We start from the raw sequence: 15,496 nt of genomic DNA on the forward strand, positions 1-15,496 counted from the left end.
GACACTGATGGGAGACCCACAGCCTGAGGTGGCTGCTGGGGTAGAAAAGGTGATACCCCCATCCCAGTTCCTAAAATCCTCTCCCAGGACCCCCACCACCTCCATCCCACTCTTGCTCCCAGGAATGCCTCGTGCTCATCCCGAGCCCTGCCCGCAGCCCCTCCATCCCCAGGGAAGGCCCTGCCTGGGCGAGGGTGCATCCCCCGCAGGCAGACAGCTTCATCCTGCTGGCACGTGGGCTCGGCAGCGGGGTGGCCCTGCACCCTCCCGCACCCTGTCCCACCCCCGGACCATGTAGGGCACCCGCTGCTCCCAGCCCAGAGCTTATAGGAAGAGGAAGCCCCATCCCTGCGCAGAGGAGGAAACCCGCCAGCCCAGATGTGCACGGAGCCACGCTGATAGCACTCTTATTTTGGTTTTTTTTCTCTGCTGTGCAAACAGAGGAGCTGCTGGGCCAGCAGTGGGCACAGCCCACACGGCAAACAGCGGGGCTGCCGGGAGGCTGCGGCACAGCCCTGGCGCAGCCATGGGGCAGAAGTGCATGGACAAGGTGTCCTCCTTCCTCTTCGAGTATGACACCCCTCGGATGGTGCTGGTGAGGAACAAGAAGGTGGGACTGACCTTCCGGCTGATCCAGCTCATCGTCCTGGCGTACATCATCGGGTAAGGCTCCCCGGTGCCTGCCTTCCCTAAAATCTATTGCCCTTTGCCACTGGGTTAAAGAGCAACGGAGAGAAAGGGACTCCTATAACCCCGATATCCCAGTGCAGGGGGGTCATTGCTGATGGCATCGCATCCCTCTGGCTGTGGGTGCTCCCGTGCAGCCCAGTGTCCCACCATGGCTCTTTCAGGCGGCCGCTTGGTCCCCACATCCTCCCCAGAAGCTGCTGTGTGTGCGGGCTGGAGGCTCATCCCTGCCCAGCCCTGCTCCGCACGCCGGGGCCCCGTCTCCTCACTGAGCCCCGTCCAAATCCTGCTCGAGCTGCTGGACGGTGGCCTGAGAATCTGTTGTTATTTTTATTTTCATTTATATTAAATAAGAGGCATCTGGGGCCAGCGCGGTGATTTGTGAGACCCAAGCGGCTCGAGGCAGGGCCATAAATCTCCCTGTCCACCGCCCTGACGCTGGGGCCGAGACGGAGCCTGGCTCCAAATTCCTGGTCTGCTTTGCTTCTGGGAGGCAGCTCCAAGAGCAGCAGCAGTGCAAGGGCAACTGGTTAAAAAAGGCAGCGAGTGGAGCGGGCGGGCGGGATCAGAGCCGGATGAGGATGTGTATCCTCAGGTGCCCTGAGGTTGCTGCTCCTGACACAGGGATTCAGTCCTTGTCCCCTCAGTGTGGGATGATGCAGCATGGTGTGGGATGTGATGGTTGATAAGTCTTTGCTGTGGCCCCATGGCTGCTGTGGGCTCAGTCCTAGAGAGAGATCAGCACCCTTTCATTGGGAAGGGCCCCATAGCAGGAGGTTTAAAGGGAGAGGGGGTGTCAGGCCACGAACGGGAAAATCTGGGTATTTTTGGGGTGCAGGTGCTACATGTGTCTCACATAGCACAAAGGAAAGGCAGTGGCTTGCAGGGCTCAGTGCAAGCAAGTTGCTGTAGGGAGAAGAGATGGCCAACCCTGCTTTTAGCAGATTCCCTGGGAAGGGAGAAAACCTTCCCGGGGGTCACTGTGGGACTCCCACATTGCTCCCACGCTGCTCATCAGCTCATTGCTCTGTTGCAAAGGGTTTTGCACTGGCCCAGGCTGGTGTTGGTGGGAGCAGCTTTGTCTGTCCTAAGGACTCAACCTGTGAAGCCCCAAGGCTCCAGCAAACGTGGCTGAGGGTGGTTGGGGAACAGGCACAGATGGTTGCTCAGAGCGGGACTTCCTAAGGAAATGTGGCTTAAGCAACCAGCTAAACTGGAGGGAACAGAGAGAGAACCAGCTTGGGGGTGACAGCCGGGGGCAGAGAGGAGGAGGTTGGCGTATAGTTGCTGTAATTCCCAAGTTTTTCCCGGTTTGGTGGGGTTGGGCACCTCTAGCAAGGGGCTGCCTGTGAGTGCAGCTGCCCACAGTTCCACCAGTCCCTTGCTGCCCATAGCACTGCCCCCAGCTCCCTGCCCACAGCTCTGTCCCCAGCTCCCTGCCCACAGCACTGTCCCCAGCTCCCTGCCCACAGCTCTGTCCCCAGCTCCCTGCCCACAGCACTGTCCCCAGCTCCTTGCCCGCACTGACCCACAATGCCTGAGATTTTCTCTCCCTTGAAAGCCAGTTTGACAGCCAAATACGTATTTATTTACCATTCTCCCAGCTTTGGTCCCCTCTTGGCAGCAGGCATGGGATGCGTGTCAATGCATGGATGTGCTGGACAGAACATGGGCAGTGCCATCAGGGCACAGATGTGAGGCCAACCCCCCTGAGAGACCCTGTGTCACCCCTGGGGAGCAGCTCTTCTTTCCTCTGATGACAGATAAGGTGGTATCACTGCTGGCCAGGCGATGCCAGGCGCTTTCTGTGTTTCATTTCCTGAAACCTCGCATGCAAGGAGCCTTGGGCTGAGCCACAGGATGGGGCTGGCAAGGGAAGAGTGTTTGGTGATCCTGCCACATTGGGAAGTGACACCAGGGGACATTTACCACCTGGGCAGGGCTTGCTGCAGCATTTACAGCTTCATGGGAAAACCGTGTTTTATTTGCTGTGACCTGCTTGGCAGCAGGGTGGGGGCCACATCCTGCCCTGCCATGTGTCCCAGTGGGGTGCCCAGCCATGGGCAGTCACCTCTGCCAGGAATGGATGTGGTGACAGCGGCAGAGGCTGCACTGGAGGCAGATGTAGGGAAACACTCTGCCATGGTGCTACCCAGCTCACAACCTCCTGCAGCCCCAAGGGCATGGGAAAGATGCCCAGTGTAACCAGTGTAATCCAGTATGGTCTTCTGCCGCGGGGGAGGAGGTTGGAGCTGGGGGTCTTAGCTGGGGTGGCACCAGTGCTGAATTTCTCCTCCCATCCCCATGCCTTTGCCCTCTGTCCTGGGATGCTGATGGGGCTGCAAGCTAAAAAGTTCTGTCCCCAAGAGGTCCCTGTGAGGTCCAGCAGCCACAGGAAAACCTCCAGGCAGTGCCTGGGGTTCCCCCGTTCTCCTCCCTGCCCATCAGCCAGGTGCCAGAGGACAGGTTGACATGCCAGGCTGGTGTCACGGATGGTCCAATGGGCCACGTGCTGCCTCTGCCATGGCCAGCGGGACTGATGCCCACGGCGGTGGGGACAAAATCCAGATCGCTCCTTTTTTAGTGCCGGGAATGCTCCGCGCCGCCGGGAGCACTACCCGAAATGGTTGCTCGCCCATGTTTACAGTGTCCCAGAGTCAGAGTTAATCCAGCGGCAGCTTGTTTACGCCATAGGTTAAATAGTGTCAGGAGCCCGCCCTAATGGCTGAGTGATGGGCTGGGAAAGGCAGGGAGAGAGAGGTCTGTTCCGGCCACAGCAGTGTCCCTACCCCTGCTCCTGCAGCCCTCTTGCACACAGGGCCACGGCTCCACATTCCCTTTGCTGCGTGGGGAATGGTGGCCCTGGATATGAGCCGTGTCCAGGCTCAGCTCCGTGTTGGCCTTGGAGGCATTGACTTCTGGAGTGTGCCTTTGCAGTGGATCAGGAGGGTTCGGGTGGGTCACTGAGCCCAGCAAGCTGCAAACCCATGAGGCTTTAATCCCAAATTGCCAATGGCCATCCTGCTCCATCTGCCTTCGCACGATCTCAGCCACAAAATGTGTCCCAGTCCCCAGAGCACATCACCCCAGTCAGGGCCTGCAGCTACCATATGCCTCGGGCAAAGGGTGGGAAAGTTCAGCAACACATCCTTCAACCAGCTGGAGCAAATTTGGCAAATTACCCCCCCAGGTGAGACTTGGCAGAAAAAGCCCCGGTCCCCAGGACTGTGTTGGGAACTGGGTTTTTGTGGAGGAGTGTTGGTGGCTGTGCTTACCCTACCACTTCCCTCTCCAGGTGGGTGTTCCTCTACGAGAAGGGTTACCAGTCTCAGGACAGCATTGTCAGCTCGGTCTCGGTGAAGCTGAAAGGGATGACGCTGACCAATGAGAGTGTCATGGGCCCTCACATCTGGGATGTGGTGGACTATGTTTTCCCACCCCAGGTAAGGAGGATGGTGGGTGAGTTGCTTCTGTCCCAGTGGCTCCTTTTCCCCATGTGCTGGGGTGCAGGTGGGTCCTTAGTGTAGGCTTTCCACGGGGCTACCCATGACATGGTGTCCCTGTGGTGGAAAGCAGGTTACTCCTGCCACAAACCTCTGCCCATATATCACCCCTGGGGAGAATCTGGTGCTTGGGACCCACCATGGTGGATGGGGTATGTTAGAGGCTGCCTCTGAAAAGACCAAGACTCCTCCAGACCAGCATCTCAGGCAGCAAAGGGGGTCCTCCCCGGGGCTGGTGGCACTACATGTCCTCAGGGACACCACCAACTTCCTGAGCTGCAGCAGAGAGGGTGGAGGATCTAAAGTTAGGGAGAAAGGTGCCATCTGCCTGGATGTGTCCTGGTGGGTTGGGTGCCCTACATCTTGCCCCAGGGACAGGCTCCTCACAGAGGAGATGCTGTGCTGGCTGTGAGCTCGTTGGCTGTGTCTCCACAGGGGGACAACTCATTCGTGGTGATGACCAACTTCATTGTCACCCCTGGACAGAAACAAGGAACCTGCCCAGAGGTAAACACACCAGCTTCCTTCAGTGGGCTCAGCTTCTGTAATTCAGGGTGGTGGCACTGGGGAAGGGCTTTTTCTGATGTTGGGAGGTTTAGTAAAACCCTGAACCTGGCCCCATATTACTGTTCCTGACTTGTGTGTTCTATATGAAGGCTTTTATTCTGCTGAAAACCAGGCAGCACCCATTTAAGTTTTCTTCCCTCTGAGATGATCAAGAAGAGCAGACTCGAGACTTAAATAAAAGCATGTGCCTGAAGTTGAAAAAACAAATCCCCCCCCCTTTTTCCTGTTTAATCTGAACATCCTTGGTTGGGAAGGACGGACAAGGCTCTGGCTGCAGCTGAGCAGCACACCCTCAAGGGAGATGCTGCCTGGTGAGGGAGCAGGGACAGAGGGACCAAAGCTGCAGGGTGGGATGCTGAGAGGTGGCTGCTTTCTCCAAACAGCTGCCAGACGCCAGGCTCTGCACGCGGGACAGCGACTGCAGCAAAGGGAGATACAGCCGGCAGGGACAAGGTACGGCCCCGAGGCGCCGGCACCGGGGCTTGTGGTGAGACACCGAGCAGAGCTGCCTGGGTGGGGTGTCTGGCAGGGGCACCTCATGGCTGGGCTCTCTGGTGGGGGACCTGCTTTGGACCACCAGCTACTGAGATCTGGGAAAAGCCTTTGAAATGCTGGCTGAATGTCCCACCTAGGCTGGTCCTGCTTTCCTCTTCTGAAAGACACCTGAGCTGCAAAAAGCTCTGCCAGCAAAAGGTTAATCAAGACTAAACCACTTCCCCCAAACTGCTGTCCTCTATGTTTTAGCATGAAAAAGGCCCAGCTGCTCCCCTGCACAGCAGTGCAAGAGGAACCACTGCCCTGAGCTGAGAGGCCACAATTAATTACCCTTTTTACAAGGGGTCACCAAAGCCCTGAACGGTTTAGTGCCTTGGATACCTGTGGCAGAGCTGAAGCCCCAACCAGATCCCATCCATCCCAGTGTGAGGCTGGGATTTCCCAGCATCCAGGGGTGTGAGCAGCTGTTTCTCTTCCACACAGGGCTCATGACAGGCAAGTGTGTGCCCTTCAACAGCTCGGTGAAGACCTGTGAGATCTTTGGCTGGTGCCCTGTTGAAGTTGATGAGCATGTTCCCAGGTGAGGAATCCTGTTGTTGCCCTCTTTCCCACCCCAGCTGCAGCAGCAGCACTTGATGTGGGGCAGAGCAAGACCAGGCTCTGTGAGATGTGGCCAGGACAGCCTGGGTCACGAAAGACCAGAAAGGGAAGGGATGAGATCACCATTTCTCTGGGTCCTGCTTGTCCCAGTTTAAATCTGAATCTTCACCAAATGGGGCTTTCCCTACAGGCTGGAGAGCCAAGTGATGTCAACACTTGTGTTTTTCAGCCCTGCCCTGTTGTCAGAAGCAGAGAAGTTCACCTTGTTCATCAAGAACAGCATCACCTTCCCCAGGTTCAAGGTGTCCAGGTAAGGTGAGGTTTGGGGGAATGGTTTCTGTTTAGTTCCTCCAGCTGTGTCCCTTAGGGGAAACCATCTGTGTGGCTGGATGCTTGATGGTGTCCCTCAGCAGTGAGCCCAGGACTACTCTAACTGCTGCACTGATCCCCAGATTAGCTCATAGGAACTGAGACATTTCCCTCCCAAATCTGTCCCACCTCAGCTGCTGGCTATATTCACCAGAAAGATTTCTGGAACTAACATCTCCTGAGTTACTCTCACACGATGCACATGAAAATATAGTTTCTCTGATTCTTCATTTTTCTCCTCCCTTTTCTTCCCTGAGAAAACATTTAAATAACTATGTGGCACAGTGGGGTGTGAGCAGCCAGGACAGGCTTGGTGCCAAAAAGGAGCAAAGTTCCTCTTAACAGTACAGTTCCCACCTGTTTCTGCAACGGGTTGTGGGGTCGGCTCCTTCCAGGCAGTGCTGGGAACAGTGCTGCTGGCTGAAGGAGCACTTGTAAGAGGATTTGTGGTGGCACTGATTATACATGATTTGGAACAAATTATCAGAAGCTATTTGTGCTGAAGATGGCAGATTCTTCTCTCTAAACTGGTCGTGTCCCAGGGTTAAATGTCCTGGCAGCCAGGATGTTTGGAAAAGCCTTGGGCTGAGCTCATGCTGCTGCCAGAGAGGTGGCTGGGAGTGGGGACAGCCCCAGCAGCAAGGAGGGGTGTCCTGAGCAAGGGCAGGCTGGAGGGGACAGAGTGAGGGGAGCTGGTCCTCAGAGTGAGGGTGACTGGACTGGCTGCTGTGGCAGGGGCTGCACCAGACCCAGCTGGGTCATGGGGAACTTCCTGCCTTTGATCACTGCTGGCAACGAACTGCTGAGCATCCACGATGGGACATGGTTGAGCAAGACACAAGTCTTACAAAATCATCTGGGGCTGGGAGGTTCAGAGAAAGGCTATTTTTTTAAGTGAAAGAGCAGAGCAGGGTGAAAGGCAAGAGGTTTTCCTTTTCTTTTCACCCTTTACAGAGGAGATAACAAACTCCAGCTAAATGTAAAAGCTGCTAACCGTGAACTGTCCCAAATGAGAACTGTTGGTGCATGGAGCAATTGCCTGGCAGAGCACACGGACAAGCTGGCATGGGAACAGGAGAGGGCCATTGGTTGGACAAGGACCTCCAGAGGTGCTTTCCCACCCAAATTATTGGATTATTCAGATTCCTTCTCACTTTCTTTTCATTCACAGGCGCAACTTGGTTGAGAGTGTCACGAAACAGTACCTGAAGAAATGCACCTATAACAAAGCCACCGATTCCTTGTGCCCTGTGTTTGAACTGGGATATATAGTGAAGGAATCGGGTCAGAATTTTACCTTCCTGGCTATTAAGGTACTTGAATTTCAAATGATGTTCCTTGCTGAAGGGGGGAGGGGGACACTGGCAGAGCAATCATCCCCAGCTGTTGAGATGATTTTCTGTTATCTCAAGAACTCTCGAGAAAACAGAAGTGTCAGAATTAGTTGTTAAAGATTATGAATCTCCTTGGACGTGGCCTAATATTTATGCCTTTCTTGGAAACTCTTGACAAGATTTGACCTGCTGGCAGTAAATCCAGGGTTCAGTTTGGTTTAATTTGTGCAATGAATAACTGGAGCTGTGTGGCCAAATCCCATCCAATTGAGCTTGGAAATCCCAGCTGGATGGTCCAACATCAGTCATTGCACAGTGCAAACTGCAGCCTCTCCCCAGGCTCTGAAATGCAGCTTTGCAGCACTTCTCAGGCTGATGTGCAAGAGTATCTGCTATTCCTGGGCTGCAGAGCCTTATGATAACCTTGCCAGGCATTGAATAAAAGCAGAGGCTTGCATATACGAACATATATTGCATATATTGGAACACACATGCACCCAGAGAAACTGTGGCTGCCCCATCCCTGGAAGTGTCCAAGGCCAGAATGGACGGGGCTTGGAGCAACCTGGGATAGTGGAAGGTGTCCCTGCCCATGGCAGGGGGTTGGAACCAGATGGTCGTTGTGGGACCTTTCCCTTCCAACACAAACCATTCTATAATTCTATATACTAAAGGTGCAGAAATATGAGCCTCTGGGACTCAGCTAGTTACAACCTGGAGTGAGCTCATGACTAACTGCTTCATTTCCTGAGCAATCCCCTGGGTAGAATCAGGCAAGGGAAAGCTGTTCCCATAAGGACTGTGAGGGATCTGCAGTGAGCACTGTTTCTCAGGACCATGCCTTGGGCATAGGGTGCCCAAGAGGGCTTGAATCTGGTTGTGTATCCAGCATCCAGGGCAGAAGCAAGAGCCTCCACGAAGGGCACAAAGCTGAGGCTGTCCAGGAGGGCTGAGGCAGCGGTGAGGTCTGTGTACCTGGAGAGCCAGGACACCCCACAGCACTGAGACAGGACATGTATGAGGAGGGAGAGCATTCTTCTGTGTGGGCCAGGCCCAAGAGGGGGCAACCTCGTGACTCCCCTCTCTGCTGCAGGGTGGAGTGGTGGGCATCACCATAGACTGGAACTGCGACCTGGACTGGCCTGTCCGGTACTGCAAACCCATTTACCAGTTCCACGGCCTTTACAATGATGACAGTAACGTTTCACCAGGCTTCAACTTCAGGTAAGGACACACCTGTTAATTCTCCAGCATAATTCAGAGGTGACAGCTCTCAGGTTCCCACAGCACTCAAGGGATGGTGGAGGGTCAGAGACTGTTCTCCAAAATACTCTCTACCTCTGCAGTGCCAGACAGCAGTGCTCTTTTTAAAACAGCATGAGAAAAGTAATAGCACAGCCCTTGGCCTCAAAATTACCCCATTTCCTTTCCCTGTACATCTTGTCCCCCTTGCAGACTCTCCTGCTCAGCTGAGCTCTTGGGAAGCCCTCTGAAAGCCTGGAGATGGTGCAGGGTCATCTCCCATGTTCCCACACTTCAAAACACTCTCTAACCTCTGCTCTGGGAGACAATCACTTGTGCTGCACCAATATCTGCTGTCACACAGCACTTGGGGACATCAGGTCAAACAGCACGAGCAGGAGCTGGAACCCCAACTTGCAGGTGGGGAAAGGGGGCACAGAGAGGAGAGGTGCCAACAGCCCAGCTCCTTCAGGGGGTTTAAGGAGAAGGTCAGGACCATGGCTGTGATAGCACATTCCCAGATCTTTGTCCCACCAAGATCCCCATGCTGTTGGGTTGCAGGGGGCTGTTAGGCACCCTGGCAGGCCATTAACACTCAGCATCCAATTGGACAGATATGCCAAGTACTACAAAGAAGATGGGATGGAAAAAAGGACCCTCTACAAGGTGTTTGGGATCCGGTTCGACATTTTGGTGAATGGCAAGGTAAGGGTGGCCAGGCACCAGGATCAGCCCTGGATCCCCAGGAGAGCAGTGCCATGTCCTTGTGAAGGTACCAGGTCTGCAACACAGCATTGGGGTCCTGTGGGACCAGGAAAACCAGTGTGAGGGGTTTTCTTGGGTGCTGGCCCACCCACAGGAACGCTTGGGAAGTCCCAGGGAAGGGAATCTAAGAGAAGAAGCCCATTTTACAGGGCACATCTATCAGCTGCAGTTTGGTCCAGTGGTTTTGTCCAAAAAACATCATGATTTTGGACAGGGGGGAAAACTATGGAAAGTCAAAACCTTTTACTGATATTTCCAAAAGCTGGACGTTTTGCATTTTTCTATTTTGTCTCTTTCTTCCCAGTGGAAGAGAAGGCTTTCCTCATTGTGTTCCCACTGGGAATATTTACAGGGTATACTTTTTGGTTGGTTTTCTTTTTTTGTTTTGGTTTTGTTTTATTTGTTTGGTTTTGGGTGGCTTTTTTTTTTAATTAAAAATACAGGAAGCAAAGTAACTTAATTTTATTTCAGCCTAAAACCAAAAATATTTTTCTGTTTGACCAGCTCTAGCCCAGCTCCTGTTTCTCTCTGTGCTGTGGTTGTAGTTTGGGCTGCTGCAAGGCGCTTTTGCCAAGCCCCACCTACAGCTACAGCACCTTTTTTCTCCCCCAGGCTGACTGTAACTAATCACCTATTTTCTTTGACTTTATTCAGGCAGGCAAATTTGACATCATCCCGACCATGACCACAATTGGCTCTGGAATTGGTATTTTTGGAGTGGTAAGTTCAGATATTTCCAGCCTCTATATGGAGACTCTCAAATTATTCTTCTTGCCTGTGACATCCGTGGGAAGTGTCCCTGAGCTGCAGTGAAATACTGGCTCCTGCTCAGGGAACCAGAGGATGGGCAAAGTGGGAAAGGAGGTGCTCTCCTGCCTCACTAGCTCAGGAAAATAGATTCCTGCTGGCCAATGAGGGGAAGGCTGGCTCTCCTGACAGGGCCATGCCTTGGTATCCTGATAGTTTCAAGTTAGAACTGGCATTGAGGGAGTTTTGGAGGCGATGGGCAGTATTTCATGCAGGATGGAAAACCAGCATCCTATTTGGTTATGGTTGTTACAGATTGGGTATGATGCCGAGGGTGTTGTGCTCTGCACTTACCTGAAGTGGAAACACTTCATTTCTGTTGACTTAAGTCACCCAGTGTTGAACCCAACACACTTCACTTCTGTCCTAAAGGACAGTTGGGGGCCGTACACTCTTTAGCAACTGCCACGTTGTGGGTTGAAGCAGAAGTGACCCTAAATTGTGGGACAAACTGGAAGCACACAATGGCCCGGGTGAGCTTGGAGGGCGGCTCCAACCCTAACTGTGCTTTGATTTAAGGCCTCTGTCCTCTGTGACCTGCTCCTGCTGCATTTTCTCCAAGGACGGGACTATTACAAGCAGAAGAAATTCAAATACGCAGAACAGGAGCCTGTAAGTAACAGCGAGTCCCTGCCCTGCCGAGGCTCTCGCGGGGGTGTGAGTGTGGCTGTGTGCATGAGTAATGATGCTGTAACACAAACATCCATGTTGAGGAGCAACCAGGCGCCTTCCCGAGCCCTTGGGACTGTCGGAGACAGGGATCCATGAATCTCCTCTCCAAAATTACTGAGATTTTGTGTGACTCACTGTTAATAGCTTTATTGTCTCCCTTTAACCCCAGATATTCTGATATCTGGTAACCCCTGCATTGCTTTAAGGGAAGCAAGGGCAGACCAGTGCTTCAGCAAACTGGAAAACGTCCCCTTCTCCACTCTCTGGGAACATCTCCATGACCATGGAATGTTTTATGGTCTTTCATAGGACACAGAAACAGCTCCCCTCAAATTCATCTGAAAATGTGCTTATACATTGGGGTTTAGAAGTTGCTGCCCAACCACATTTTTCCCTGGCATTAGAAAGGAGCAGGTCTGTAAAAGAATCCTGTTTTCTCTCATTTAATCCCCAGTCAAAGTCACATAAGAAGGAAAAGGAGGCGGACAACACACAGTGAGAGGTGAGTGGTTTTTCCCCAGCCCCATTGGCCTATGGCTGGCAGGAGGGAGGGCTTTGGTCTCAGGGCTATGCCAAGGCCCCCAGAAAGGCAGGAGGGTTTCAGGGAAGGCAGGAGGGCTACAGGGAAGGCATGGAAGAGATCTGAGCTGAGGACAACGATGTCTAACCTGGAGTCAACATTTCCCAGCATGAGCAATTCTGGGGGCAGCACTGGGTGTGGGGTGTGGGATTGACATCACATCTTCAGTGGCAGCATTGCTCAAAGAGGGGTAATGGGGGGCAAGACACCAGAAATCACTGTGCACCTTTCTCTCTTCGCAGAATCCACACTGACCAACAAACCTGCACCCTCTTCCTCCTCCTCCTCTCCTAAAACACGGTCGCCATCCCCTGTCACCAGCCTGTGCCAGCCCCAAGGCCAGCAGGAGCAGCGTCCAACACCAGCTCATGGGAAGGTGGTGCCCTGCAGCCAGGGCAGGGGCCGGCCGGCCCGGTACCCGGCCTCTGAGGGGCACAGGGATGCTGTGGGTGGGCTACTAAGGGACCCTTGGGGCCCTCTGCCAGCCCTGCTGCAGGGCACTGGGGTCTGCTGCCACTGCAGACCCTTCTGAAGGGCTCCCACAGCATCCTGCCTGGTGTTCCAAAACCATGGCAGGGCACCCTGCACCTGAAGCCCCTGGGGAGACCACTGCTGCCTCTCCCTTCCCCGTGGCACCCTTGGACAGCTTCAAATTGAGGAGAAGGAGAGGGGAGGAGAGCTGGCAGGAACCATGTCCAGTCCCTCAGCATAGGAGAAAAACGGTTATTTTGTAAGGATGTATTTTGTTAAAAAAAAAATAAACCTTTAGTTTTTCTACTACATCCCTTGCTGGCCCCAGGGTCTGGGGTTTGCAGTGCTTTTCATCACTGGGGGGTTTGTCCATGCAAGGCAATCCCATAAATTGGGCTCGAGTGTGGGGCTCAGTGCTGGCTCCTCCAGCCCCTGCCTTCCTGTGCAGGGCCCCTGGGCCTCTGGCCACGAGCAGGGGCTGTTATCAGTGTTGTCACTTTGGTTTCCTCCTCAGACAGCCTGGCTTGGGGGGAGTGCTGGCTCACAGCCAGACATCACGATCTGCTGCCTTGTGCCAGCTCTGCCTCAGCTGCCCTTGCTGGTCAGCGTTAGCCTGTCAGAACTGACCTTCTCGGGAGTAGCCTCACAAACCAGTTCTTTGCACCCAGGAACAAAAGTTTTCCTCTCTGCTGGAAGATTTGCACTACTCAGCATGTGCAGCTGGACATGATGGACTGTGCTCAGACCCCACATCCCTGCGAGCAGACCCTGCCCTGCGCTGCCGGCTCTGTCCAGTTCTCCAGAATCCACCAGCACAGTCCCTCTCCAAACATCATTTTGTACCTCCCGAGGGAAATACTGCCTTGGTCACTTCAAAAGCGGATCCCAACTGCACTGTGAGAGTCAGTGAAGAGGCTGCAGGGGTTGGTGTGCCTGGGCCTGCAATGCTGCTGAGAGCAGTGGGGAGCGTGAGCCAGAGCCTGCAGGATGGACGCATCACGGTGGGATCACAGGGACACAGGAACACACCACAGGCGGATGCAGCTGATATTTGGTCATAAGTTCAACAAGCAGTTCAAGCCATACATTCCCCACAGGGAGATCATTTGATGTCAGCAGAATCCGTGGTCAAGTTTTCCACCCTTTCTCGTGCTGCTGTCCTGTGTAAGAGGTGCCAGGTGCTTATACTTAAGGTGCAGAAAGAGTAAGTCTCTGGAGGAGCTGGTGCCTGTTCAGCGGGCACTGGGGGCGTGGGGCTGGGGGTTTCCCCAATCCACGGGGGCTCTCCTGCAGCGCTTGTGGAGGCCACGCACTGCACGGTCCCGGCTGGTGCAGCTCCCCAGCAAGCTGCCACCAGCAGAGGGGACTGCGAGACCATGTCACACAGATAACACCTGCGGGAAATCCTGTTGCCAGAGACAGCGAAGCCAGTGTTCAGGTAACCTTTCACACCCACTTAAACTGGGTCAATCTCCGGTCAAAACTTAAAATAACCAGCGCGAGGCCGCAGGTAGAGCAAGGGGCTGTTTCTGCCTGCTTAATCTTTAAAGACGCTTGGAATGCAAAGCGCCTGTTCTTCCCTGGGAAGAATTAAAAGGCAGGATAAGAAATCAGAAAAAGCGCTACTTGTACATGATCCCATGTAGTTGCTATCCAAAACTTCTGAGCTGGGATCCCTAAAAGTCCCAACACTGCTTTAAAAATCACTTCAGGGCTTATTTGCATTTCCATACTTGCTTTTTAAAATGCAATCTTTGGGAATCCTTTTGTTTACTTTTCATTCACCAGCAGAATGAGTGAGATATTGTGATTTTTTATTTTTTTTTTTTAATTCTTTCACCCAAACAAGGTCCTCCTCTAAGCCAGGGCCCCCAGGTGCTGTGGTTCCCGAGTGGGACCAAACAGACCGATGGCTGTCTGGAGGAAACTAAGAAGTGTCCAGTTTTAACATACACTGGTCCCCTCTGCTGTATGAAGTATGAAAAGGCAGGGAAAACCCACGGCAATTGTTTAGGTCCTTCTTTTTGCCAGAAGTGCTGGAGCTGGTGCTAAGGTGTGGGAAAGCAAGGAAGAAGGGCTGGTCTGCTCAGCTCTGTGGTGCAGATGCTCTGTTTCAGCATTGCAGCTCCCAGCCCCTTCTCCCAGTGCCTTCCAGTTTGCCAAAATTGAGGCCAAATTACTGAATGAGGGATAGGACACAACAGTTAAAATCTGTAGAGCTAAAGACTCACAAATGGAAATGCTGGCAGGTTAAGACACCTGGCAGTGTCCTGGTGTTGCTACTGAGCTGCTTTCAGCGCAAGTCCCCGGGGGAGGTGTGGGTGACCGGCAGGACTGTACTCCAGTCCTCTTGGTTTGGCCTGAACTTGCTCTGAGGGTCAGGGGAGAATTTACTGTGCTTGGGCAGAAGAATTTCCTTGTGTTGAATCCAGAAAATAACTGTATTCGAAGTTGTAAAGATGCAGGCAGTATATCCTGCTGCTCTCTGACCTCTGAGCAGCAAAGTATCACAGAATCCCAAAGGGATTTGGTCATTGTGTGAAGACCCCCTCAATGACAGGTTGCTGTGCTACTTCCTGTTTATGCTGTGGCCAGCTGAGGATTGGGTTGTTAGTGAGGGGTTTTTTCAAGTCCTTATTTCATTGCATTTTGGTTTTAACACAGTTAATAACTAATAGAAAAATGCTAATAGAAAAGGACCCTTCAGTAATTCAAACGCTGCCCCAGAAAACACGCAAGAAAGAATATCTATTCTCCTGCTAATCCCTAATCTTTACAATCAGCACTAACAGGCCCTTGTATGTGATGGTGTCAGTGCTCTAAGGACTCTTACACTGATCATGGGTGTTAGATGACGAGAGCGAGCTCTGAGTGCAGTGTGACTACGGTGGCTTTATAGAAAGGAAAACCAAGATACAAGCAAATAATTTCTGAACATGGATTTAAATGCAGCGAGAATTTTCTGCCTTTGACCAGTTATTGTTATCTGTGAAGGTTACCAGGTTGGACCTTGTACAAATATATCTTTTCACTTCCCTCAGGCATGGTTATTTCGAAAGAAATCACGTAGCACAGATATTCCAGAAGAGTAATTGCAGAAAATCTTATTTGGCAATAATTATGCTGGTTAGTGATGCTGCAGGGATGAGGAATTATATTTCAACCTCTGCAGAGCTGGCAATATTTAATCATTATGTTTGCGCCCAATTCCCAGCACAATGAGGCCCTGATTTCCACCTGGTGCTTCCAGACACTGTAACAAGACAAATTAAATGAATAACACTCAAGAAGGAGATAGCTCCTTCCCTGTGCAACCTCTCCTGTCTCTAACCCCACTCATTCGTCCCCTGGCACAGCAGACTCCCTGTTATTTTTAACCCAGTCCTTCACTTAGGACATTCTTG

The 15,496-nt window shown here is 52.8% G+C and overlaps 1 protein-coding gene across 1 annotated transcript; it reads left to right on the top strand.

Moving 5' to 3' along the window:
* The first annotated feature begins 371 nt into the window (after positions 1-371).
* P2RX1 (purinergic receptor P2X 1) lies at positions 372-12,346 on the top strand. Its single transcript, XM_017828860.1, has 13 exons — positions 372-663; positions 3,983-4,130; positions 4,626-4,697; positions 5,141-5,210; positions 5,736-5,832; positions 6,082-6,162; positions 7,393-7,534; positions 8,649-8,779; positions 9,412-9,502; positions 10,217-10,282; positions 10,889-10,981; positions 11,496-11,543; positions 11,864-12,346. Exons 1-12 carry the CDS (start codon positions 527-529, stop codon positions 11,538-11,540), a joined length of 1,173 nt encoding a protein of 390 aa, XP_017684349.1. The 5' UTR covers positions 372-526; the 3' UTR covers positions 11,541-11,543; positions 11,864-12,346.
* The last annotated feature ends 3,150 nt before the right edge of the window (positions 12,347-15,496 follow it).

Source organism: Lepidothrix coronata, unplaced genomic scaffold (genome assembly GCF_001604755.1).
Source record: "Lepidothrix coronata isolate B3197 unplaced genomic scaffold, Lepidothrix_coronata-1.0 Scaffold154, whole genome shotgun sequence".
Lineage (NCBI taxonomy): Eukaryota > Metazoa > Chordata > Aves > Passeriformes > Pipridae > Lepidothrix > Lepidothrix coronata.